Below are 24,377 nucleotides of genomic sequence, written 5' to 3'. Positions count from 1 at the left end.
ATCTTTGCTGTTGCAGAATGTAACGCTGCCATTCATAAGAAGTGCATTGATAAAGTAATAGCCAAGTGTACAGGATCAGCAATCAACAGCAGAGAAACTATGGTAGGTTGTATTACTATTATTATTATTATTGTTGCTGTTATTTTATTTTATTTAATTTTGTTATTATGATTCCCTTTCAAAAATCTTCAGTGTCATTCAGATCTCTCCCACACCACTGCAAAGCAACTTCTGATGAAGCAAAAGGACTTGCTGAGCTAAGGACTCTGATCTGATCTGTGCCCTTTGCTTTTTATGTTCCCAGTGATTTCATTACCTCCTACTTAAGATTTACTCAAATGCAGCTGCAGAATAAGCAGTTGCTGGATCAGAACTGACATTTTTCTAATGCATAAAGTATAACTCAGAGGGAAGTCATAGACAGGAGGTGGAGATCTACTGGAGAAAACTCTTCACTATCCAGTGTCAGGCTGGACATCAGGCTGAATTTTCAGATTTGTGCTTGAACAAATCTGTGCTTGTGTTATCTGAAACAGTCAGTGGGAGATCTGATATCTCTGCTGTTATTTACTTTATTTTTCTCATGTCAGTTTATTCTAAAATTTTCTTTTTGGTAGGCAAAACCAGACCTTAAACTCCTGATAGGACTATTCCCTTAACCTTGTGTCCTACAACTTCTGTTTACTCTCAGTCCCACCCCGTTCTCCTGTTCTCCTTCTACAATTTTTATAGATGAGATTGCTTTCACTTCTTTTCTGACATCTCCAGGGTAGATGTAACCAACTTTGTCATCACCTTTCATACTAAAAGAATTACAACAGGCTCTTCCAAGGAGTGATTCATGACAACAAATGTAGACATCCATTGCAGAAAGAGGTGAATGATGTTTAAAAGCACCAATGTTTTCCCACTGAGCATTAGGGGAGCCTGGGTATATAAATGAGGCACAAGCAGTCATTTGGTCAAGGCCAGGGATGAAATGACTCAATTCCCTCTGAACTGCAGTCACTGTATATCAAAATTTGGGTTTGTGTGCCTGATAAACAATTTCTGCTTGGCAGTCATACCCAAGGATAAGAGGGCAGTAGACAAACCAACTTCCGTGGCGCACCTTTGGTTTTCCACACGGAACCCAGGTGGAAATGAGGAGTGGGTTTTCAGCCTGGCTTTTGTCTTGCAGTTCCACAAGGAGAGGTTCAAGATCGACATGCCCCACCGCTTCAAAGTGTACAACTACAAGAGCCCCACCTTCTGTGAGCACTGTGGCACTCTCCTCTGGGGCCTGGCACGGCAGGGGCTGAAGTGTGACGGTGAGTCCCTGGCCAAGGTGGCACCAGCTGAGCATGGGAAGGGTCCTTGTCTTTGGAGGGCGGCAGTCTGAAAATCCAAATCTCATTTACCGCCCTTCTCTGAAAAAGTAGTATGAGGTGGCACCCAGGAGCGTGAAGGAGAGGTCCACAGGACTGTCCTTCAAGGAGGATTGTTCTTCAAGAATGAGAACTGTCCATGTGCTGAGAGATATTTGATCCAGCAGGATGATGAATTTCTTCCCAAAGAGACAAAGAGCATCACAGTGGCACTGTGCACTTTCCCAAATCACCCCCAGTATGAACTTGCAAGCTCTGTTTCTACTATTAGACCCAAGACATTTCACTGTCTTCATAATTCCAAACAATGGGAGGATCCTCTTCTGTAATTACAGTTTATCTCTGAGAAAATGGCTTGTAGTTTCAGTAGCCTGTACCTGCAGAGGCTGATGGATGTGGAAATGCAACCTCTGGCCAGAAGAAAATACAAAAATAGTCTCCATAGCGAACCAAAAAGCTACCTGAGTGCCATCTCAAGAACCCTTTAGGTGGCTGATCTCTGTCCCTGGCCAACAGCAGCACTTGCTCCTGCCCAACCCTTTACAGCCTTCACTGTCCTGACACCTTGTGTTCTCTCTTTCAGAGTGTGGCATGAACGTCCACCACAAGTGCCAGGCAAAAGTAGCAAATCTTTGTGGAGTGAATCAGAAACTGATGGCTGAAGCTCTGGCAATGATAGAGAGCACTCAGCAGGTAAATAGCTGAAGCATTTTTAGATGCTCTTCTACATTTTGGCTTTTGTGAGTCGCACTCAAGAAGTCACAGTGTTGTTCATAAGCTTGGCACGTGATTTTGTGTCACCGTCATATTTTCTGGAAAAATCCCCTGCCCAGGATTTCTCTCCTGGGAAGCTGAGAAGCCTCAGAGTAAAAAGAAAACAATATTATCTCATTTGCTTCTCCTGTGTTTTTCTGCTTTGGAATGTGGTAGGTGATTGTTTCATTGGTTTCGTGTGAATTGTTTTTACTTATTGGCCAATTACAGCCAAGTTGTGTCAAGGCTCTGGAAAGAGTCACAAGTTTTTCAGCAGTATCTTTTAGCCTTCTGTCTGTATCCTTTCTGTATTCTTTAGTATAGTTTAATATAATTTAGTGTAGTATTCTTTAATATAATATAGATCATAAAATAATAAATTAGCCTTCTAAGAACATGGAGTCGGATTCATCATTCCTTCATTCATCTGGGAACCCCGCAAATACAAGAATTTTGGCTCAAAAATTTGCTGGTTTCTGTGTCCCAGGCTCGCTGCCAGCGCGACAGTGAACAGATCTCCAGGGATGGACCTCTGGAAATCGGCTTCCCTGTTCCTGTGAAGGATGTGACACCACTTCAGGCCTTGCCAGGATCAGGGAAAAAAGGTAATTCCTCCTGGTGATACAGGGCAGAGCTTTGCTGTTGTTTGGTTGGTACGTGGTGAGTTGGAGGTGACACGAGTGGGGAATTTATTGCCAAGCTCTAGACAGGATATTTGGAATCCTTCTGATCACCATGGCCAATTTTGTTTCTGATTTCATGTTTTTGGGTGGAGGTTGACTTCTGGTAGCTTTGAAAACCCCTGATGGACCTCACTTCACTCACTAGCAGCTGATCTAGGTGTCACAGCCCTCTGTGGTACAAGAACAGATGTTTAGGAGGGTAAATGAGAGACCGTGCCCTTTGGACCCCAAGGAGAAAGAAATTATGTCCCCATCTGTGTTTATTTGTGTTCTGTTCTGCAAGTAGAACTGGCTGTGCTGATGTGAAACAGTAAAGCCTCAGGTGGTTTCACATCTGTTTCACATGTGGGTCAGTTTGTCTGCTGAGTGTGTCCAGCATTTTAGAGCAGTTACAGCAACAGGATAAATCCAGTGAGGGACAAAATCTCTTAGAAGTTCTTACAAATCCAAGTTAGTGGAGTACTGAACAAACTCAGAGCAATTCCGCTCCAGGCTGGTTGATCTGGAATGCTTCACATCCAGAGCAGGAGCACAGTATGAAAATGCCGTCCCACCTTTTCATCTAGCTTTGCCCAGGGTTTTGAAAACACATTGAAAAAATGAAACCACATCATAATGGCAAACAGCAAGAAGGACTGGAGAAGACATGTGGCCAGAAATTAAGGATTTGGTGCCACAATACAGAAAGACAGATGAAGGAGTTTGTGAAGTCGTTTGTAAATTTTAAAAAAACTACTGAAGAAGATGCAGTTTCCACTGGACTAAAGATTCCTGTGGAGCGAATGCAGTGTAGGAGCAGAGCCAATCTACTCAGAGATGGCCACCACACTTCCATTTGTCTAAAATATCCTTTTAAACCTCTAAGCAGAATACCTGTGAGTGTTCTGGGGATTTTCTGCTCCTGTCCAGGGGTTTATTCGAGTGCTTTGACGTCTGTTGCAGAGCCACAAGGCATCTCCTGGGAGACTCCAGTGGAGGGCACAGTGAAGGGAGAGTCTCTCATAGAGTCAGATTTGGGAGAACAGTCCCAGGAACAGCAGGAGCACCAAGTGCAGTTAAAACTGACCATTGAAGATTTTGTCCTGCACAAGATGCTGGGGAAGGGCAGTTTTGGTAAGGTAAGCACTGGGGCTGGGACACCACTGTGTGCATTTGCATGTCACTTTGTGTGGCACTAAATAACATCTGGTTTGAAGGGACACTTAGGGAAAAACATGGAATCATTTAGGTTGGAAAAGACCTCCAAGGTTTTTGCATCCAACTGCTAACCCAGCACTGCCACATCCACCACTAACTGTGTCCCCAAGTGCCACATCCACATGTTTTTGGAACACATTCAGGGATGGTGACTCCACCACTTCCTTGGCAGCCCCTTCCAATGCCTGACCAGTGAAGAAATTTTTTCTAATATCCCATCTCAACCTCCTCTGGAACAACTTGAGGCCATTCCCTCTTGTTCTGTCCCTGTTCCCTGGAGCACAGCCCGACCCCCCTGGCTGTCCCCTCCTGTCAGGGACTTGTGCAGAGCCACAGGGTCCCCCCTGAGCCTCCTTTTCTCCAGGCTGAGCCCCTTTCCCACCTCCCTCAGCCCCTCCTGGTGCTCCAGACCCTTCCCCAGTTCTGTTCCCTTCTCTGGATACACTCCAGCACCTCGGTGTCTTTCTTGTAGTGATGGACCCAAAACTGAACCCAGAATTTGAGGTGTGGCCTCACCAGTGCCCAGTACAGGTCACTGCTCTGGTCCTGCTGCCACACAATGGCTGATAAATCTCCAAGTCTTCGAAGAATCCTTGCTCTGGCATGGCTGGATCCTGAACTCCATCTTCTCCTTGCCTTGTCCTTCTGCCTGTCCCATTAGTTGCTCTCTCATGACTGCCCATGGCAGGACAGGAGTGCCCTAGGCAGGGTTTCAACTCCCCCTTCTGTGCAGGTTGATGGATCCAGGATATCCCCAGAGAGCTGGTGGGAAAGGTCTCTGTGCTCTCCCTCTTCTTAGGGAGGTGGAAGCATGAGCTGAGCTGAGTGTGGATCAGCTCTGCTCTCCAGGGCAGCAGGTCCCAGCTGGGAGCAGCAACTCTCTTTCCAGCTCTGATCTGTGCTGGAGCCCAGAGCAAATTTTCCAGCAGCCAAGAGTTTGTGCTTTTGAAAGAAGAACCACCTGTTTTCAGTGGATTCTTTAATCCTGATGAATTGTGAATTGTTCTTCCCCATTGCAGATATCCCCTGGGAGGGGACTCATGTTACTCAGTGCCAGCACAAAGCTGAGAGAAGCATTTCAGAGGGACTCCCCATTGCATTTTCACAGCCAATAAGGAGAAGGAGTATGGATCACATTGCCCACATCCCACATCTTTCCAAGGGGGAAACGGTGCCTTGACAAAGGGCTCCTTTTTGCCTGCTAAATGATCTGGAGCAATTGCTGCAGCCAAGTTCTTCAACTGGCGAAATATTTCCTGTGTTGGCCTTTCATACTAGAAAGTGATAGAATCATAGAATGGTTTGGGTTGAAAGGGACCTTAAAGACCATCTATTTCCAACTCAATGGACAGGGAAATTTTCCACTAGAAAGTGTTGTGTCTACTTGTCATATCCACAGTTTGCATGGGAGCCAGAGCTGAGGCATCTCACAGCTAAACTAAAGCACCCCAATCCAACATTCCAGACTAACCTGAAATCAAGAGCATGGATATAGTAGAAACGTTTTTATTGGAAGGAAAGGATCTCTGGAGGTCTTCTTATCTAAACCATTCCTCAAAACAGGTCTCATGAGATGAGCTTGCTCAGGTGTTCATCTATACAAATCTTTAATGCCTCCACTGAAGCACATTCTGTACCTGGTTTTAGCCCTCATGCTGACATGGACTCTCCAAGCCTGCAAGCTTCTGCATCTCTTTGAAGTGCACATTGTGGGTGTGGAGAGAATGGGCCATTTTGTGCCTTTCTGCAACAAAAACTCACCCACGAGTTTCCTGTGCTGGTGTTGCTCCTGGTGCCCTCATTTGCTTGGAGAGAGATTCACTTCCCCATAGCGGGGACAGGGTGTGCAGATCTCTGTGCCTGAGGGGTCTCTCCAGCTCTGTGTGATCCTGAGAGGTTGAGGGGCAGATCCATGAGGATATCCCCCACCACCACCTCTGTATGTGGTCTGGCATTGCCTACCTGCTCCTTGGAAGCCACAGCACAGGTCACAGATGCAGCACATTTATTCCCCAGCTTCCCCAGGACAGCAGTGCCCAGCACAAACATGAGGGTAAAAAGGGTGCCTGCAGCATCAGCACTGTGAGCGTTTCTGGTCATTCAGTGCAGAGACAGAGGGAGGCTCTAGGCTCTACCCTCTGTCTGGTGCTACAAAGTGAAATGCAGCAGTAGCCAAAAGGGTAAATAAAACTTTTGTCGGGGCTAAAACATGTCTGAGCTTACTCAGTAAATAGCGTCTGGCAGAGAACTTCAAAGACCTCTTTGATGAATCTTACACATTTATTCAGTCTATAGAAACAGGGTCAGCAGGCTGTTAGTGTGAAGATCAGGACTGTCACTGCCTTCCAGGAGAGACTTCTTTGCTCTGTGGTCTCTAGAAAACCCTTCTCTGCTGCTCTGGGTTTCATTTTCCCTGCCTATAAAAATAGACAGAGGTTGTAACTCCTCTGGGAGGTGTTTTCCCATTCTCAGAGAAGAACTCCTGCAAAAGCATGGGGGACCCAGCCTGTGTGCTCAGACCTGAAAACTGAGAGGAAGGAAAGAAAGACATCTGATATAAAACCAGTCCAGCTACTGGTGGACATAATTTTCCGCCTGCTGAAGATCTGGTGAAGGGTATTTGCATTTCAAATGCTGACAAAGCAATATTCTGTGTTTTATTATTTGAAGTCAGAAAACAGGAAATGTATCTCAGGAGCATTTGCATGAGGATGGTTTCTGTTATCAGAGGTTCTTGGCTCTCTGGCATGTCCTGTCCATCCAGGCATGTAGGAGCCTGGTCCTGTAATTGCCAAGAACTTCACATGCTTCTCCAGGGCTCAACTTCATAAAACTGTTCTGGGTATGGGGAGCAAACTCAAAGCCTTTAATGGCAGAATGGGGCCTTAAGCATCAAGGTTTTTGAGGTGTACCCTCAGGAGCTCAGCTCCCACTCTCACATGGCTGTTCTGAGAGGAGATAATCCCTCCTTCTGAGCAGCTGTTTCCATTTCAGGTGTTCCTGGCCGAGCTGAAGAGCACAGACCAGTATTTTGCTGTGAAAGCCCTGAAGAAGGATGTGGTGCTGATGGATGATGACGTTGAGTGTACGATGGTGGAGAAGAGAGTCCTCTCCTTGGCTTGGGAGCACCCATTCCTTACTCATGTCTTCTGCACGTTCCAGACCAAGGTAAGACAAGGATCTGCCACCTTCTTCCACAGGCTGAGAATGCTTTACTGAAATGCAGGTGCTTGGTGAAGGGCTTCAGCCTGCTGTGGTCCACTTGGGACATGAAGTGGTGCTCAGGGAAGGGATCTTCAGATTAAGCACTGGGGAAATGGCTCCAAAAATTTAATCTACTTTCCCCACATCAGTCTGGGGATGGAACGGTGTATTTTAGGATTATGGCATCCCAGACTCATTGAGATAAAATCTGCTGTTAAAATCTGCATCCTGGTACCCTGGGCCAAGGATGTGCCAAGGCCACACCCACAGCCAGAGTAAGGATGTGCCCTCGCTGATATGTTACCTGAACCTTTTGGCCCATGGAACATTGTTCTGCAGCTAGCCTGGATCAAAGCCAACTCAAGAAACCCAGGTTTTGGAGGATAAACATGCTATGATTCACTTCTTTGCCCCAGTTACTGTTAAATGGCATCAGGCACTGGTGGTGCTGCAGTTCAGAGCACCTCCTGAAATCTCGCTTTTGGCTCCAAACCAAAACTGAAGTGACATTTAAGTAATACACATATTTTCATGGTCCTACATGCCAACAACTGCTCAGCTTCCCAGAGCCACAACCAATAGCCTTAACACCAAAGCACACACACGGCATAGAAAGAAACAATGGAAGTTTGAGAGTTTGTCTTCTCTGTCCAACCTACTCAAACCATTCCTGAGAGATGGTTGATATCTCTTAGCTCAAAATCAGAGCAGCATGGGTTTTGTTTGAATGCTCCCAGTCCCTGCTCAGCTCCAGGGTTTGGTGGCACAAGGCACTGCTCAGTGTAAGGTTAGGACCTGCTCAGTGGGAGGTTCTTCTTCAGGGTAAGGAGAAGCAAATACAACCTCTGTGGTACATCCCAGTCATCTGTGGGATATGGCACCTGTTTAAAGACAGGTAAAATGTATAACAGGCAACGTCTGGGAACTGCTGTAAGTGATGTGACACTGAGCCCAGGCATTCATGTTTAACCCCTTTGGGACTGACAGTGGGGATAATGTGTCCTGGGAATGGATCCTTGCCTGGCAAGGAGAGGAATTAACTCCCTACTTGAGGAGGGCTGGTTTTCAGAGGAAAATATAAATGCCACAACTCCAAAAGCAAAGATCAAGATTTAATTGAAGAGATAAAGCATTCACAACATTCACAGCTCTGTGAGGGAGCTTTTACTCCAGGGATTGCTCCTGTATCTCCAGAGGGATGCTGACTGAAGCCAGCAGCAGAACCATGCTGTCTGTGCTCCAGCCTGGTCTGGGAGCTGTAGGTCAGGTTCAGGATGATACAGCAAGGCCAGTCTGGAGCACTGGCTTCAGGCAGTGCAGGCATGCAGGAGTCCCCTTCCTTCATGAGACCAAAAGAGGAGACACCAAATGGAGTCATGTCAGGATCCAGGTGGGATTTACTGACTGTTTAAGGGGAAAAACTGAAGGATGGAAAAGCAATAAGTGCCTGGAAAATTCATGGGTACCAGGCTCGAAAAGCAGATGATTTTTTTCCCTACACTTCAGGGCAGCAGCACAGAATTGCCCTGCTGTCATGGAGAAAGAATTCCCATCCATCTCATCCCAAGCCATCACTGCCACTTTAAAGCTGTGTGATCTCACCATCCTGGCTCCACAGAGAGAGGAGCTGGGATGGGGCTGCCCAGGCCAAAGCTGCTCTGGGCTCTGATTGATTTTCAGCTCCTGTTTTTTCTCCCCTGACCTTTGGAAGCCAGCAGTGATCACTCAGTGCAGGAAAGTCACCCAGAGCTGGGAGCTGTGACAACCTTGGATGGTCTTCCAGGGCTCAAAGCACTGTGGTTGTCAGAATGTCTTTTATGGTTTTAGGATCATGGAATGGTTTGGGTTGGAAAGGACCTTAAAAATGACCTATTTCCCACCTCCCTGCCATGGGCAGAAGCCACGGCACCGCTGTGTAGAGTCCTTCCATGGGTTTTAATATTGAAAATATTACTTTTTTTTTTTTTTTTGTTTCTTGAAATTTCACTGGATAGATAAGTAGTTTCAAAAAGAAACATATGTGCCAATGGCTTTCTGAATCCCTCATGCTTTGGCTTACCTGAGCTACTCCAGGTGCTGAGTGTCTCTGCAAGGACACTAAAAACAGGAATATTCCTGCACCAAAACAAGGACCTCAATAGTCCACATGTTTCCAGGGAGGGAAAAAAATCCTTTAATCTGCTGACAGCTCTCTGAGCTCTGGGATGAGTTTCTTCCTCACCTCCACGCAGGTAATGAGTGACTGCTCAATTATATAAATCAATTATATAAATCTGGATGGCGCTTCAGACAGATTTTAGATGGCACCAGGCACTTAATGCCCCTCTCTGTTTCAGTGGAGTCTGAATGACCAGTGCTTTCAAAACTCAGAATACTTTTCTTGTTTTATTGCATGAGAATAAATGCAAGCCCATAATGTTTGGGGGGTTTTTTTGTCCAATCTCTTTTTGAATTTTATTTTACTGCAGTCATCTTTGTATCCAGATATTCAGCTGACATAATTACATACTCTGAATTTTAACAATAAGCTCAAAGAGCTATTTTGCTATTCTGCTGTATTAGATTTAAACGGACTCTGTTATGTTAAAGAGGAGAAAAATACGTTTATAATTCTGTGAAATCCCAAAATCAGTGATGCCAAAAGAGTGACTAGCATCCCAGAGCTTATGTTTTATTCTTTTTTGCATCTCACTGATCTTCTGCCATAAAAATAGTCTTTCCCTTTTAAGGGAAAGTCACTTTTATTTCTGTTTCTTTACTTCATTGACCATTGTTTTATTAACACACTTTACCTAAATGCAAATTAAATCTTGAGGCATTTTGACTTGCAGCACAAAATAGCAACAGAGAAGATTATCTGAACCCAAAAGAGAAGTAATCATTACTGCAATTTAAAAGAAAATATTACAGAAATATTTATTTTCTGCTTTAATGTTGTATTATATGTTTTCTTCTGGTGGTGAGCCTTTTTCACATCCTCTGTTGCCTTTGTGTGCTTAATACTGATTGAAAAATCTCTTACACTGGCAAGAAGGAGAAAAGAATCATAAAACAGGAGTGCGGTCCTAATTTGAAAATTCTTTGTCTCTGTTTTCCATGTGTATTTTCAGCTTTCTCAGTAAAATATCCCCTCAGAGGTTACTTCAATTCCTGAATTATTTTTTTCCCGAGCATGATTTCAGTTTTCTTCTCTCTCTGACTGGCTCTTGGTGGGCAGGGCTGGTTTCTTTGCCCTGAATCAGAGCATGGGGTTGGCACGTGGGCATTTCACACACTTTGAATGCTCAGCTCCTCTGCCTGCTGGTGCCATGGACCTCCTGAACAGCCCTAGCTCCATCCTCCTACTTTTTCTTGGAAACATCTGTCCATCCTTGTAGTATTCTGAGTACTTTGAGCTTGGAAAAAAATCTGATTCAAGGCCAAATTTGAAGCAGCTGATGGGAAATTTTAGGAAAGCTTTGATGATTTTGCCTCTTGCAACCGACAGGCAGGAAAACTGGCAAGGTCTCATTGGATCCTGGCCAAAATTTCAACCTGGTTTAGCAGAAATAGCAGCACCTCAGCAGAGCTTTGGGATTTCTACGAGGTTGTGCCAGAGGAGGTGTGAGCAGCTGTAATTATAACATCAAATATGTGAAGTTTTTGCAAGACACTTTGAGGTGATGTCAGCCCATGTGGTGTGAACTGGGGGGAGGCATTGGCCAGGAAAAGAGGACAGCTCACCAGTGGGGTTTTTTAAGTAAAAGATGGTTGCCATATTCAATACACATATTGTCATTGCCTCCCCATTGTCCAGACTGAGGGAATTCAGCCCAAAATGCATTCAAGCTTTGCCTGGGATTTCTAAGAATCTGCAGTCTAGCTGCACTTTGTCCTGAAAAAAAATAAAATACTTCCTAAAAAAAATATTTAATTTTTTTCTGCTTTTCAACTGCTAAAATATTTATGTTTCATGGATTTGGCTACTTTTTGTTTTGTTTTTGATCTGGTGATTTTTTATTATTTTTTTTTTTAATCCACAAATCTTTCTCTAGCCTTCAGAAAATTAGTCTCTCTCTGAGATTCTGCTGGACACTGATAGGGAAAACCACTTCCTCTTGCAAGACATGGGCTGATAGTACCTCAGTTTATCAGTGAGTGATGGACTCTGTCTGCTCTGAGTGTGAGTAAAAGTCTTGGGATCTCAGAGCTCAAGTGGAAGCCAAGCCTGCACCTTCCTCTCTGCAAACGTATTTCATTTATGTGTATAAATGTATCCCTGTGCTTTGTACCAAGCAGATGGGGACGCCACGCTGAGCATCCCAAATGAGCAGCTCAACACGCAGCTAGGAATGCTGACAGTGCAAGGACTAGAACAAGGAATAAACAGCGAGAGCAGGGGCTGGACTGGATTATTGGGCAGCTGTAAGAAATGCTGCCATCTCCAGAAGATAGGCTGATATTGCACAAGAGAGGGGGGGAAAGTATTTAAACCAGAGAACAGAATTAAAGTTTGGATTGCTCTGATGCAAATTCCAGTGCAGGTGATTGCCTGCAGCCACCTCCTAGGAAGGAGTAACCCTGTGTTAACTGTTCCTTATGACAGCAGACACTGTGAGGGCTGCACATTTTTGATCTGGTGATTTTTTTTTTTTTTTTTTTTTTAATCCACAAATCTTTCTCTAGCCTTCAGAAAATTAGTCTCTCTCTGAGATTCTGCTGGACACTGATAGGGAAAACCACTTCCTCTTGCAAGACATGGGCTGACAGTGCCTCAGTTTATCAGTGAGTGATGGACTCTGTCTGCTCTGAGTGTGAGTAAAAGTCTTGGGATCTCAGAGCTCAAGTGGAAGCCAAGCCTGCACCTTCCTCTCTGCAAACGTATTTCATTTATGTGTATAAATGTATCCCTGTGCTTTGTACCAAGCAGATGGGGACGCCACGCTGAGCATCCCAAATGAGCAGCTCAACACGCAGCTAGGAATGCTGACAGTGCAAGGACTAGAACAAGGAATAAACAGCGAGAGCAGGGGCTGGACTGGATTATTGGGCAGCTGTAAGAAATGCTGCCATCTCCAGAAGATAGGCTGATATTGCACAAGAGAGGGGGGGAAAGTATTTAAACCAGAGAACAGAATTAAAGTTTGGATTGCTCTGATGCAAATTCCAGTGCAGGTGATTGCCTGCAGCCACCTCCTAGGAAGGAGTAACCCTGTGTTAACTGTTCCTTATGACAGCAGACACTGTGAGGGCTGCATTGCCCTCTTTCCCACTGGATGGGATGCTCTGATGGGATTGCAGAACTCAGTGATGTGGTGTTTTGGCTGCCAACTATCCCATGAAATAAAATAGATCCAAGGTGTGGATCTGCACCCAGACTGTGCTGAGCTGCATGAAAAGGTGAGACCAGCTGCAGGAATTGCATCATGTCCAGCCTTTCTCTTGGCCAGGGACAGCCTAGTTCAATGGGAATGCAGCAGGATTAGGTCACTTAATCTGGAGCCTTCTCCATGTGGAGACATTCATTAGGGTAACTGATCTAAACACAGCTAAAGCCACACTGTCCTGCAGCATTAATTATTCTGACATTCATCCTCCTGGAAGCCCTGAGAAGAAGAATTTTTGCTCCTCAGTAAATGGTGTTAAATTGTGTATTTTTATGTATGCAAGTGCTTTCAAAATGCAAAGAAAACAAAATCTGAAAATCTCTGCAGAAAAGTGCTCTGGAGGGCTTCCAGCTGGTTAAAGGATTTTAAGAGCCTGTTAAAGGATGTACCTTCAAAAGATCAATTTAAATGCTGCCTGCTTTATACTCATTGTTTATAAAGTTGAAAGCATCTCTGATAATGCCTATTCATTCTCACAGCAGCAGAGCAGGAGCAGTTGGTTTAACTCCATCCCTGCCGTGTCCTGGAGAGGCAGAGGGAGCAGGTGGCTCTGTGGGGAGGAGCTCAGCTCAGCACAAGGCACTGAGGGATTGAAAGGGCAGGAAAGTGAGTTCCTGCAGTAATCCAGGCTTTCAGCACCTGGCAGGACTGGCTGGGCTGGGGAACAGTTTCATTTTGTGTGCAGGAGCTGTGTTATTTTGTGCAGGACACTGCTGCCATGTCTGTGTGCTGTACAACCTCGTGTTGGAGGGCTCTGTCTGCTGTAGGAGCAGCATTTCACCTCCCACCTCCAGAAGGGTTTGTCCTGATCCAGTGTTGTAATGGAGAAAGCCCCTGGAAGATGGTCTAGAAGTAGGGAATGGCTGATACATGGATATTCTTAAGACAACTGGTGTTAAATACATCAGGAAGTGTTTGGACAACGCTCCCAGGCACATGGTGTGATTCTCAGGGGTGTCCTGTGCAGGACCAGGAGTTGGACTTTGATGATCCTTGTTGGTCCCTTCCAGCTCAGAATTCCTATGATTTTATAAGTACCCTGGTGCAGTGTCCATCCCTGAGTGCAGGAAGGGCCTTTACAATCCTCCTTGAGCTCTGTAGTCACAAAAGATGGTCCTGAGGTCTGCCAAGACACCAAACTTTTTCTGTTGTGTGAGTCCAGAACCATAACCAAAAGTTAGGCTTGAGCATTTGCTGCCCAGGGATGCTCCCACAGGTGGTCAGCTGCCTGCAGGGCACAGGGGCAGAGCACTCTTTCTAAGCTGCTGCAGAGCTGTGTGGGTCTCACCACTGAGGAACAACATCCCTGCTTGCTTGCTCAACATCCACAGGCAGGACCACTGCAGGGGATACGGGCATGGCAGAGCCTTGAGAATCAGAGAATGGTTTGGGTTAGAAAGGAACTTTAAAGGTCATCTAGTCCGGCTGCCTGCAGTGAGCAGGGACATTTTCAACCAGATAAACCCCCCTTGCCTGCTCCAAGTGCTGACAGGCTCCAGAGCCTCCCAGCAGCCGGCAGGAGCCATCAGCTAACTTTCCCAGGACGAGAGGAAGTGAAGCTGGAGCCTGTGTGCAAGAACATCCTTCGCGCCACTCCGACCCTTTGACCTCCAGCACTCTCTTCAATTTTCAGTGGTTTCAAGAATGGGTTTTGCCACTTCCCAAATTTAATGTGTTCTGTGGCTCTGTAGATCTCAGACCTAGGAAGCTGACTGCATAAGTTGTTGCACTTTGCCTTTCTTGGTTGCACTTCACCACTCATAATGACGCAGGGCTGATCTCAACCAGTTCTCCTCCACAAGCTATTCCAGACTTCTTAAGAAGCAAGGGGAACTTCCAAGCCCCACAGCAGGAAAGTCAGAGTGATCCTGTCTGTCTTTTCAACAGGGTTTTTGCTCTACTCTATAGCACCTGATATATCATAAACTTTAGTACTAAACATTCCTAAGTAAGCACAAACAAAGTAAAGTTTGTGTCCTCCAGCTCCATAGCTTAAGGAAGTTGAGCAACAGGGTTTGTATATGTGGATGTAAATTAATCCAAGGGGTTGCTCCACCTTTTCTTCCCTCAAGGAAGGGAAATCTGCTGCCAAAGTCCCCAGTTTCAAGCCAGAGTCCCTGGGTTCAGTTAAACAGCTACATGAGATGATTGCTCAAGTTCATGAACAAGCAGAGCGTGACCGTTCATTCTGCTGGATAAACATGGATTTCAGGTTACAGTTAGAGATGTGTGATGAGGTGTAGCCAAAATCAGTGGACTTTACAGGGGAACTGAGGGGTTTTCTTCTTCCCAGCCTACTAAAGCTGAGTCTGGCCCATTTCAAGACCCATGAGGTTTCTTCAGTCCCAGCAGGACACATGTGGCTGCTGGTGTGTTGTTGGCTAAACCCCATCACCTCCCTGTGTACCTTCCCAAAGAGCATCTGTTCAAGTATTTTCCTGAATGGGCTGCTGAGCTCACGTTGCTTCCAGGATTTATACATTTCTTCACTAAATTTCCCACCTTCCTCTGGCCTTTTTACTTGCTGGAACTCATTTATGTGCACAGCCCCCTGCAGGTGCAAGAAACACTGAAAACCTGCACCCATTTGGTTTAGTGATGGAATTTGTATTCTTTCCCCAGGAGGCCAGATCTGGCTTTGAGCTTGTTGGATGACAGGTGGGGTTTCCAGTGAGTCCATTTAAATGAGAGTGCTGTAATTAAGAGGATCTGGCTAAAGAAATTGCACAAATTAGAGCAGACAGCTGTTGTTTGAAAGGAACAAGCACTTTTGTGGTTTTTTAATGTAGCCAGCTCTTGGCTTGCTTCCAGAGATACTTACATTAGATCTTATGGATAAAAACCTTCAACTGTTAAAAAATATAAGTGAAAATAACTCTATTTTCCCCCAGAAAAAAATGTAATGGGCAATAGGAAACACAAGGAAGATATTCATAAACTTTATAGCATAGCCTAGAGATGACTGACTTCAGGTGTGTACAGAACAGAGAGAGGCTTTTGAGGGGGAAAAAATACCACATCCATTTTGTTTTATTCCTGCATTTATGCACAAAAGGTGAGATTCCCAAAAGAGAAGTTTAAACTGGAACCATAGCTCAGTGTGCAAATCCTTTTCCTTCAGAAAAAGGTGTCCTTTCTGCTTTGTAGAGACAATTCAGCATGGAAGGGAGAGATCAATTCATACCAGTTTCTGCAGGGTGCTGGTGGTGAGTCTTGGCTCTTGCAGCTGAGAGGGGATCAGTGCCATGTACATGAACAACCTGGTCTAGTGGCAGGTGGAACTTTAGGGGTCTTTAAGTCCCTTCCCACCCAAACCATTCTGTGATTCCATGATTCTGTATCAAGGATTGGAGAAGAAACCTCAGTGACCTTTCAGACAGAGAGAGATTCCATCATTTCTGTGTACCAGGAGGAGAGTTTTTCACTGCCCTGGTTGAACAACTGATGGTTGCATGCAGCTGGGGACATGAACTCGACTTTTTCCAGGTCTCTCTGACATGCAGGTGCTCAATGGGTATCTAGAAATATTGAAAGTAATGATGAATTCATTGCTTTCCCCACCAGCAAGTTACATAAAGCAGCTTTCAGGCTTAAAATCAAGCATGTGCTTAAAACAAATTGCTGTGTCTGGTTGGTGTCTCTGATGACTTGAAAAAGTCAGACCCAGGTGAAATGCCTCCACAGAAGCTGTGCAGGAATGCAGGTGACACCAGCTTGAAGAGGATGGATACTGTACTGGGATGGGGACCAGAGGAGAGCTGGGCATGATTTTTGCCTTTTCCACTAGAAGCTTGTCCATTTGTCCTTCTGCTGTACAGGCACTGTAAAGTTACTGAGCCCTTTCTGTGAGCCTGGAGCTCTGCTGGTAAAAATCCACAGCCTCAGTTGGTTATGAAGTGGCTTTGCCATGTTTGCTAATGGTGTTTATAGAAATCAGGGCAGGCAGTGCAAGTATGGGCTTAGGGAACCAAGAGGAGAAATGAGGGCTGTAAAAAAGGACCTGCTTTCTTTCCAAAACCCTCACAGCAATACTTTCTTTCCTCTTTTTGAGTGCTTTCTGTGCAGTTTGATTTTTTAAAAAATATTTAAACTTTTACCTCGCTCCTCACCACCCTTTATTTATTCTCACCTTGTCTCCTTTTCTAGGAAAACCTCTTTTTTGTGATGGAATACCTCAATGGAGGAGACCTCATGTTCCACATCCAGAGCTGCCATAAGTTCGACCTTCCCAGAGCAACGTAAGACATTTATCACTGCCTTTGGGCCTGACTTGGTTTTAATCCCAGCTCTGCCACAGCCCTGTAGAGGAAATCTTGGGCAGATTATTTGACCTCTCTTCACCTTGCCCAGCTGAAGAGTGGGGATGATGCTTGTGCTGGAAGCCTCTCTATCCCAGCTGTCTCCAAACACAACAAAACCACAGAGGCCATCCTCCCAGCTCAGTGAAGGGACTGGAGTGAGTCACTTCCCATCCTCTTTTCCATCCCACAGAAGACTTTTAGACTCCATCCACACAGTTGGTTTCACTCAGACATGACCTTGCTTCTTTACAGCACTCTGTAGCCAAGCTGCAGGACCTGCTTAAGCTGAGGTTCCCAGCCCAGTGGTCAGAGGTGAAGCTGTTGTTTGTTAGAAGTAATGGGATTTTCCCTTTTTCCCCTTAAAGTTCAAGGGGGTGGGGTGAAAACCTATCAAAAGCACAAAAGGTAAATTTAAACAAAAAATTAATACACCAGCAGAGAATTAAATATGCATTTAGCTTTGATTAAAGTAAATAGAAGAATTAGAATAAATGAAAGGTGCTTTTGATCCTTCTGCAAGCAAAAGGTATTTTGAAAGTCAATATTGAAACCACTATAGGAATTACTTTTATTTAATAATTTAATAACAAAAAATCTACACAGTCTTTTAAATCTGTGTTTGATGATATTTTTCAAATGCATTTGAATGTCCAGAATTAAGGGCCAATGCATTGAAGACTGAGGGAGCAGAGCTGTGCCACACTGGAGGGGGATATGATCCTCTGGTTTCATTCCCTTCTGGGACAGCACTTTTATTCTTCACACTGATGCTGCCTCTTTGCAGCAGGATGTGGTGGAGTGCTTTGGGTAAAAATGTGCTGAGAACAACAACTTCAAGCTCAAAAATCTCCAGAGAAAGGCCACCAGCCTGCTGGATAGCCCATATTATGGACAAGCTTTCAAAATCAGAAAAAAATGTCTTCACTGAAAGTGTGATCAGTTGTTGGAACAGGCTGTCAGGGAAGTGGTGGGATCGCTGTCCCTGGAAGTGTTCAAGAAGTGTGGATGTGGCACTTGGGGATGTGGTTTTTAGTGATGGGTTTGGCAGTGCTGGGTCAACAGTTGAACTCGATGCTAGATGGGTTTTCCAGCCTAAACAATTCCAGAATTCCAGGATTCTTTGAAAAGTAGGTCATAAATCTGGGCAGGGAGTCTGTGCTCCCCATCCCAGACTGCCCCCTGCTTTTTGGGAATCTCACGTCACCCATCAGTAAAACACAGTCACCCCAAGCCTTCTGGAGACACTCCAAACCTTCTGGCAACCTAATGAAATTTTGGCTCTTGTGGGGACAAGTTTTCCACCATTTTGGGTGTGGTTGAAAAAACCTTTGGGAAGCTCCTGTTCTGACCTGTGCCTTCTGTCATTCAGGTTTTATGCTGCTGAAATAATTTGTGGGCTCCAGTTCCTCCATTCCAAGGGCATAATATACAGGTAATTTCACTCTTTAGTGTAATTAATATGCTAAATGCTAAACCTTTTCTGCTTTTCCCTGCAAGCACCAATGGCAGCAGAGAGGCTGTTTCTTGGCTGTACTTACTGGCACTGCAATTCCCTGCAGATTTCCCTTTTACATAGTTTGGGTGTTTTATTTTAAAGCAAGAGTGTAGAAAAGGCAGTTGTGATCTTTCTTTCAGAACCCAGTTCTATTTTAGTTAGCAGTAAAACAATTTATTTGGATTTATTTTTTACATTTTGCATTTACACAGAGCCATTCACACAGCTCCCAGTGTAGGCACCTTGTTTAAGCTTTCAACATATCAAGGTATGTTAAGGTCAAGTCAGACACAAGAAATTTGGTACATCTGCTATGCTGGTTACTTTGGGGCAGTGGTGACAAGCTCAACTCAAGTAACAGAAGCAAGGACACAGTGGTATATCTTAATTTTTGATTAATTTTGTGCACAGTGGGGAGATGGGGTTCGTCTCACCATCATGAATCTGAGTTGTCTGTCAAGTTCTTGTAGTAAGCAGAGAGGAGAAGGCATCTTTAGCTTAATCAAGCCTGAGTTAAATTGTGTATGGGAAGTGCCCAGTTCTACCAGAAATTAGGCCACAGTCTGATTTCCCATGGCCAAAAGGAGGAACTGAATTTCTGGGGAGCTCTGGTGAAGTTCAACTTCATGGCAAAATTCAGTTACTACATTGCAGTCTTCTTTAAAAGCAGAAAACAAATACCTTGTCACAAATAAATGAGAAAGCTCCCTACAGCAACGATGTTTGCTGAACCCAAAATGAGCTTATTTCAGTGTTTGTCATGTAGCATGAACATTAGAGCAAATGCTGAAAGTGGATGACTTGCTCACAAGCCATTCTCCCTTTAAAACACGAGCTTTGATTCTTACTAGTACTCATGTGGGAGCCATTTATAGTCTTTATTGACCAGTGATGGTGATTGCATAAACATGAGATCAATATCAGTGGCATTAAGCTAAGATCATCTCTGGGCCCTCAGCAACTTTTCCTGCTCTAATTATTATTCTCCATGAGTGAAGGGAAAAATTTTCTGAAGTGCCCAAATCACTTGGCCACGTCTGTTATTTTCAGTCAGTCTTCTCAGAAAATCTGATTAAAAATATCTGCAGGACATGGTGACTTTATGGCAGGGCTGCTAATGCTGACGTTTTATTCATAATTCACATTTTTACTTGGAATCACTGCGCCAGTGCCGAGCTGGGGTTTGGGACTCATTTCCTCCTGAAAGGAGAGGGGTGCTTAGAATCTGGAGCCTTGGGAATTGAGGGAAAATTGGGGGAAAATTGGGACATCTGGGCACTGGGTACCATGTGGATAGGAAGAAATATCTCATTCCCAGGAATTGGTGATATTGCTTTGGGTATCAAGCGTTGAGAGAAAAGGTTTAACCAGTCCTCCTCTCTTTTCCCTTTTTCACTGAAGACAATGACAACGAGGTCAGCTGAGAACACAGAGTCATCAGTATCTCTGTCAGAGCAAACTAAGCACTTAGGAAAGTGAATAGAAATAATTTTTGAAGTTACATCTCTTGCAATGTCATAAGAATAATGAATCCAGCTGTTCTGTCTCATGCACCCACGTTTGGAAAAATTTTGGCTTAAATTTTAATGAATGAGCCGAGGTATTTTTTGGCAGAAACCCCAGTCCCTGGAGCCAATGAGTTTGAGACTCATCAAAATAATGAAAGCAAACTGTAGGTGATGGTTTTTTTTTGTTTTGCTTCGATCTACCAGATGAATAAAAGCAGTGCTGGCAGCCCGAGATTGATCTCAACGTTGTAACTAAAATAAGTCATTCCAGCTGGAAATTGTGACAATATGAGTGTCTGCCACTTGGAAGGCAAATGCCTCGGTTTTCTCTGTATTTCTCTTTGATTGATGACTCCCATTTTGTCTGGGGCCATATTCTTGCAGCAGTGAACTGCCCTGTGACAACAATTCAGTGAGTAAACACTACAGTGTCCCCCACCTTGATGGGGACCTGGCCCAAGCAAGACAAGCAGCTTTGCACAGAGGGATTCTGAAGAATCATCTTCCCTGCAATTGCAGGCCATTATCTCAAGAGCATCAAGCACTAGAAATTACCTTCTTTGAGGAACATTTCTGAAAAAACCCCACATTGTGAAGCAGTTGTCAGAGGGAGGGTGTCCCTGCAGTAGCCTTGTTGTTAGGCCTCTTGCCTGAGATGTGGAAAATCACAGAATCACAGATTCAGAGTGGTTTGGATTGGAAGGAACCCTAAAGATCACCAGACCCCTCGCCATGGGCAGGGATGCCATCCACAGCATTAGCCCCATCCACTTGGCCTTTTGGCCAAAATATGTGTAGGTTGTGAATTAGCATGAAAAATAACAATTACACCCTCAGCTGTGGGTACAAGCAAACGTGTCTGGGTGCTTTGGGAGCCCTGAGAAGGAGCAGTGATTGCTAGCACAAACCAGGCAGTGCAGGAATATGTGTGCTCATAGACCAGGTGACGCAAATTCTACCCACATCCCCAGTTAAGTGCAGCATCACTGATCCAAACATTTTACCCGGGTCATTATATCAGTTAAAACAAAACCTTTAGGTAAAATTTAAGAAAATTAACATAGAAACCATGCCAGCTTTCCTTTCTTTCTGCCTTTTTCTTTTCTTCCTTGCAAGCTTTCTCTCCTTTCATAGTTCCCACTTGAGGACCTCTTTGTTCTCCACCAATGGTCATGATTCGTCAGCTCGTTTGCTTTTATTTCCTTCTCTGTCCATTTCTGTTTTCTTCCTCTCTCTGGGTACTTTGCTTCCCAGAGTAGCTCAGAGCCTGAAAACTCAGAGAGCAGCCTGGCAGCTGAGTGTGAAAGGCTTTGTGAACACTAGGGTTCAGATGGTGCAGCCCAGCAGTGGTGGGGGCTCTGCTGATGTCTGGGGCTGTTCTGACCCTCTGCAGGGCTCGTGGGTCCGTACCTCTTGTGGCATTTGTAGAGTCTGCACTACGAGGGAGATCTGGCAGCAGCTTCAGAGAGAATATTGAGATTCCCAGGGAAGGAGAGAGTGAGAATTACCTGCTCTCATTCTCCAGGTTGTGTTAGGGCGGAAGCAGCAGCTAGCACAAAGCCCTTCTTAGCTTCACTATTGTGCATCCTCGAAGGAAACAGCTTTTAGAAGATGTCTTGGATGATGTGATCCCTGGAAGTGTTCAAGGCCAGGCTGGATGAGGCTTGGAGCACCCTGGGATAGTGGGAGGTGTCCCTGCCCATGGCAGGGGATTGGAACTGAGGGATCTTTAAGGTCCCTTCCAAGTCAAACCATTCTGTGATTCCATGATTCTGTGTCCTCTCCAGAAGATAAATCAGTGCTGCAACAAGAGAAATGCAGAAGAGGGATGCTGAAGCCCAAGAGAGCAGCATTTATCCTCATTTATCCCTCAGCCTTCCTTTGTATTTCCAGCAGGGAGGCACTACACAGAGGCAGAGAACAAGAGTAATAAGTGTAACCTGCTAAAATAACTTGTGTGCTTCACACTTTGAAGAACAGGGTTTTCTTCTCTTCCTCCACAGAGACTTGAAGCTGGACAATGTCCTCCTGGACAATGAGGGGCACATCAAAATTGCTGACTTCGGGATGTGCAAGGAGAACATGTTTGGAGATGCAAAGACAAGCACTTTCTGTGGGACTCCTGACTATATTGCCCCCGAGGTAGGTGTGGGGCACAGGGAGGTCAGCAAGTGCTCTGGCACAGGGAACACATCTCCAGACACGACTGTTGTGCAGTGGTGGAGGTTGCAAAGAGCAATCACCTGGTTTGGAGCAGTTCTAGGCCAGAAACTGGATTTCAGCATGGCTCAGAGCCTGTGTTGCTGTTTGGCAGTGCTTATTTTAGTGACTACAAGAAAATGGACCAGGATTACATGAGGTGCAGTGCAAAGGGCCAAAACATGCCAAAACTAACCATGGCTAATTCATTTTTTGGTACAAGTGGAACTTGGCTTAAACTAAGAAAGAGAATGTTTAATGGAAATTCTTTTTGGGCCACGGCAGAAGAAATTCCAAGAGGTCCCACAACTGAGGGACAGACACAGCCTGATGAATGCTGACTGTGCCCTTTCCCTTATTTCTTTCAAATTTAACCAGAAATTTGGGGTTTTTTTCCCCCCTAGAAAATTTAGGTGTTTTGAACTAGATCCCTCCAGGAAAGAGAAATTTTCCTTAACCTGATGACTTCACACAATGATAGATCTTACTATGGAGAGGCTTTGACTAATTAGGTGGCCAAAGAAAATACTTTTTAGCTCAGAGAAAAACCTACAAGTCATCCATGCATCATGTCTGACATCAGTTTGGAATCCATTTATTTACCTTTCAAGATCCCATTTCGTAATTTTAGTGTTTTCATGATGGATATTGGTGTTTTCCAAAGAGTTGTCAAAGCCTTTAGGGCTTTTTTTCCCTCTACTATAATTCACTGGTCCTTCACTGTGCACTAAAGGCTCGAGTCTGGCTGAGGTTACACCACTGCTGGCTCAAGGGTCTCTTCAAATCAATTGGATTTCTATTGCCTAAGAATGAGTGTAAATGTGCTCTGCAATCAAGCTGCAATTGTCTTTTATTCCACTTCAGTATGCCTTTATTTAAGAAAAAAAAAAAAAAAAACCTTTTTTTTGCTCCTAAAAAAAAAAAAAAGCAAAGCGTTTGGCTAATTCATTTTTTGGTACAAGTGGAACTTGGCTTAAACTAAAAAAGAGAATGTTTAATGGAAATTCTTTTTGGGCCATGGCAGAAGAAATTCCAAGAGGTCCCACAACTGAGGGACAGACACAGCCTGATGAATGCTGACTGTGCCCTTTCCCTTATTTCTTTCAAATTTAACCAGAAATTTGTTCTTTTTTTTCCCCCCTAGAAAATTTAGGTGTTTTGAACTAGATCCCTCCAGGAAAGAGAAATTTTCCTTAACCTGATGACTTCACACAATGATAGATCTTACTATGGAGAGGCTTTGACTAATTAGGTGGCCAAAGAAAATACTTTTTAGCTCAGAGAAAAACCTACAAGTCATCCATGCATCATGTCTGACATCAGTTTGGAATCCATTTATTTACCTTTCAAGATCCCATTTCGTAATTTTAGTGTTTTCATGATGGATATTGGTGTTTTCCAAAGAGTTGTCAAAGCCTTTAGGGCTTTTTTTCCCTCTACTATAATTCACTGGTCCTTCACTGTGCACTAAGGGCTCGAGTCTGGCTGAGGTTACACCACTGCTGGCTCAAGGGTCTCTTCAAATCAATTGGATTTCTATTGCCTAAGAATGAGTGTAAATGTGCTCTGCAATCAAGCTGCAATTGTCTTTTATTCCACTTCAGTATGCCTTTATTTAAGAAAAAAAAAAAAAAAAAAGCTATTTTTTGCTCCTAAAAAAAAAAGATAGCCAAGCGTTGATCCATTATCTGTGATTTGATTTTATTTTATAGAAAAGAGAAAAACTGAAATAGCTCAGAGTTTTATTTCTACACCATGTTTATTTTAGGGATTCAAAGAGTGCATATAAAACATTTTATCTCTAAATTGAAAGCATTTCTGGAGTTTATGGATCATCTCTCCTGCCACAGGCAAGAGCACTGGACTCTGTCAGTATTTCACTGCAGCTGCTGCCACTGTCATTTGTTACAGACCCAGCACCTTGGCCACAGCCATGCAAATAAGGGGGGTATGGGTCAGTAGACAAGCAATTTTTTTTCATTTCAAAAAAATCTGACCAGAAAAAAGACAGCCTGAAATTAAATTACTGAGTTTATTTTTGTCCCAGAAAATTTCAAACAAAATAAACCTTTTTATTTCTGACTGTCGTAAAACACTTTAATTTCATTTTACAGATACTTTAGACTTTTAAAGATAGAGCCTTATAAAAATAATTTCTCTTTTCAGAAAAAAAGGTTGGGATGATTTTGTTTGTGATCCAGAAAAAAAAAATATATTAAGGGGTCTTTTTTTTTTTTTTTTTTTTTTTGTCTCTGAGTGGAACTCATTGTATATATTACAGCATATATTCAAATCTATTTTTTG

At 44.1% G+C, this 24,377-nt stretch overlaps 1 protein-coding gene across 1 annotated transcript in view; it reads left to right on the top strand.

Moving 5' to 3' along the window:
• The window catches only part of PRKCQ (protein kinase C theta), a 36,446-nt gene that overhangs the window by 8,777 nt on the left and 3,292 nt on the right, over positions 1-24,377 (top strand). Inside the window, exons 6-14 of the mRNA XM_041483725.1 lie at positions 17-102; positions 1,181-1,310; positions 1,951-2,060; positions 2,608-2,725; positions 3,746-3,921; positions 6,995-7,168; positions 16,717-16,808; positions 18,241-18,303; positions 21,878-22,016. Of these exons, the coding sequence (XP_041339659.1) occupies positions 17-102; positions 1,181-1,310; positions 1,951-2,060; positions 2,608-2,725; positions 3,746-3,921; positions 6,995-7,168; positions 16,717-16,808; positions 18,241-18,303; positions 21,878-22,016 (1,088 nt within the window). The remainder of the gene's footprint in view (positions 1-16; positions 103-1,180; positions 1,311-1,950; positions 2,061-2,607; positions 2,726-3,745; positions 3,922-6,994; positions 7,169-16,716; positions 16,809-18,240; positions 18,304-21,877; positions 22,017-24,377) is intronic.

This window comes from Pyrgilauda ruficollis, unplaced genomic scaffold, assembly GCF_017590135.1.
Source record: "Pyrgilauda ruficollis isolate IOZ18807 unplaced genomic scaffold, ASM1759013v1 scaffold61, whole genome shotgun sequence".
Taxonomy (NCBI): domain Eukaryota; kingdom Metazoa; phylum Chordata; class Aves; order Passeriformes; family Passeridae; genus Pyrgilauda; species Pyrgilauda ruficollis.
Note: the sequence above shows the minus strand (reverse complement) of the source record. Positions and strands in the feature narration are given on the sequence as shown.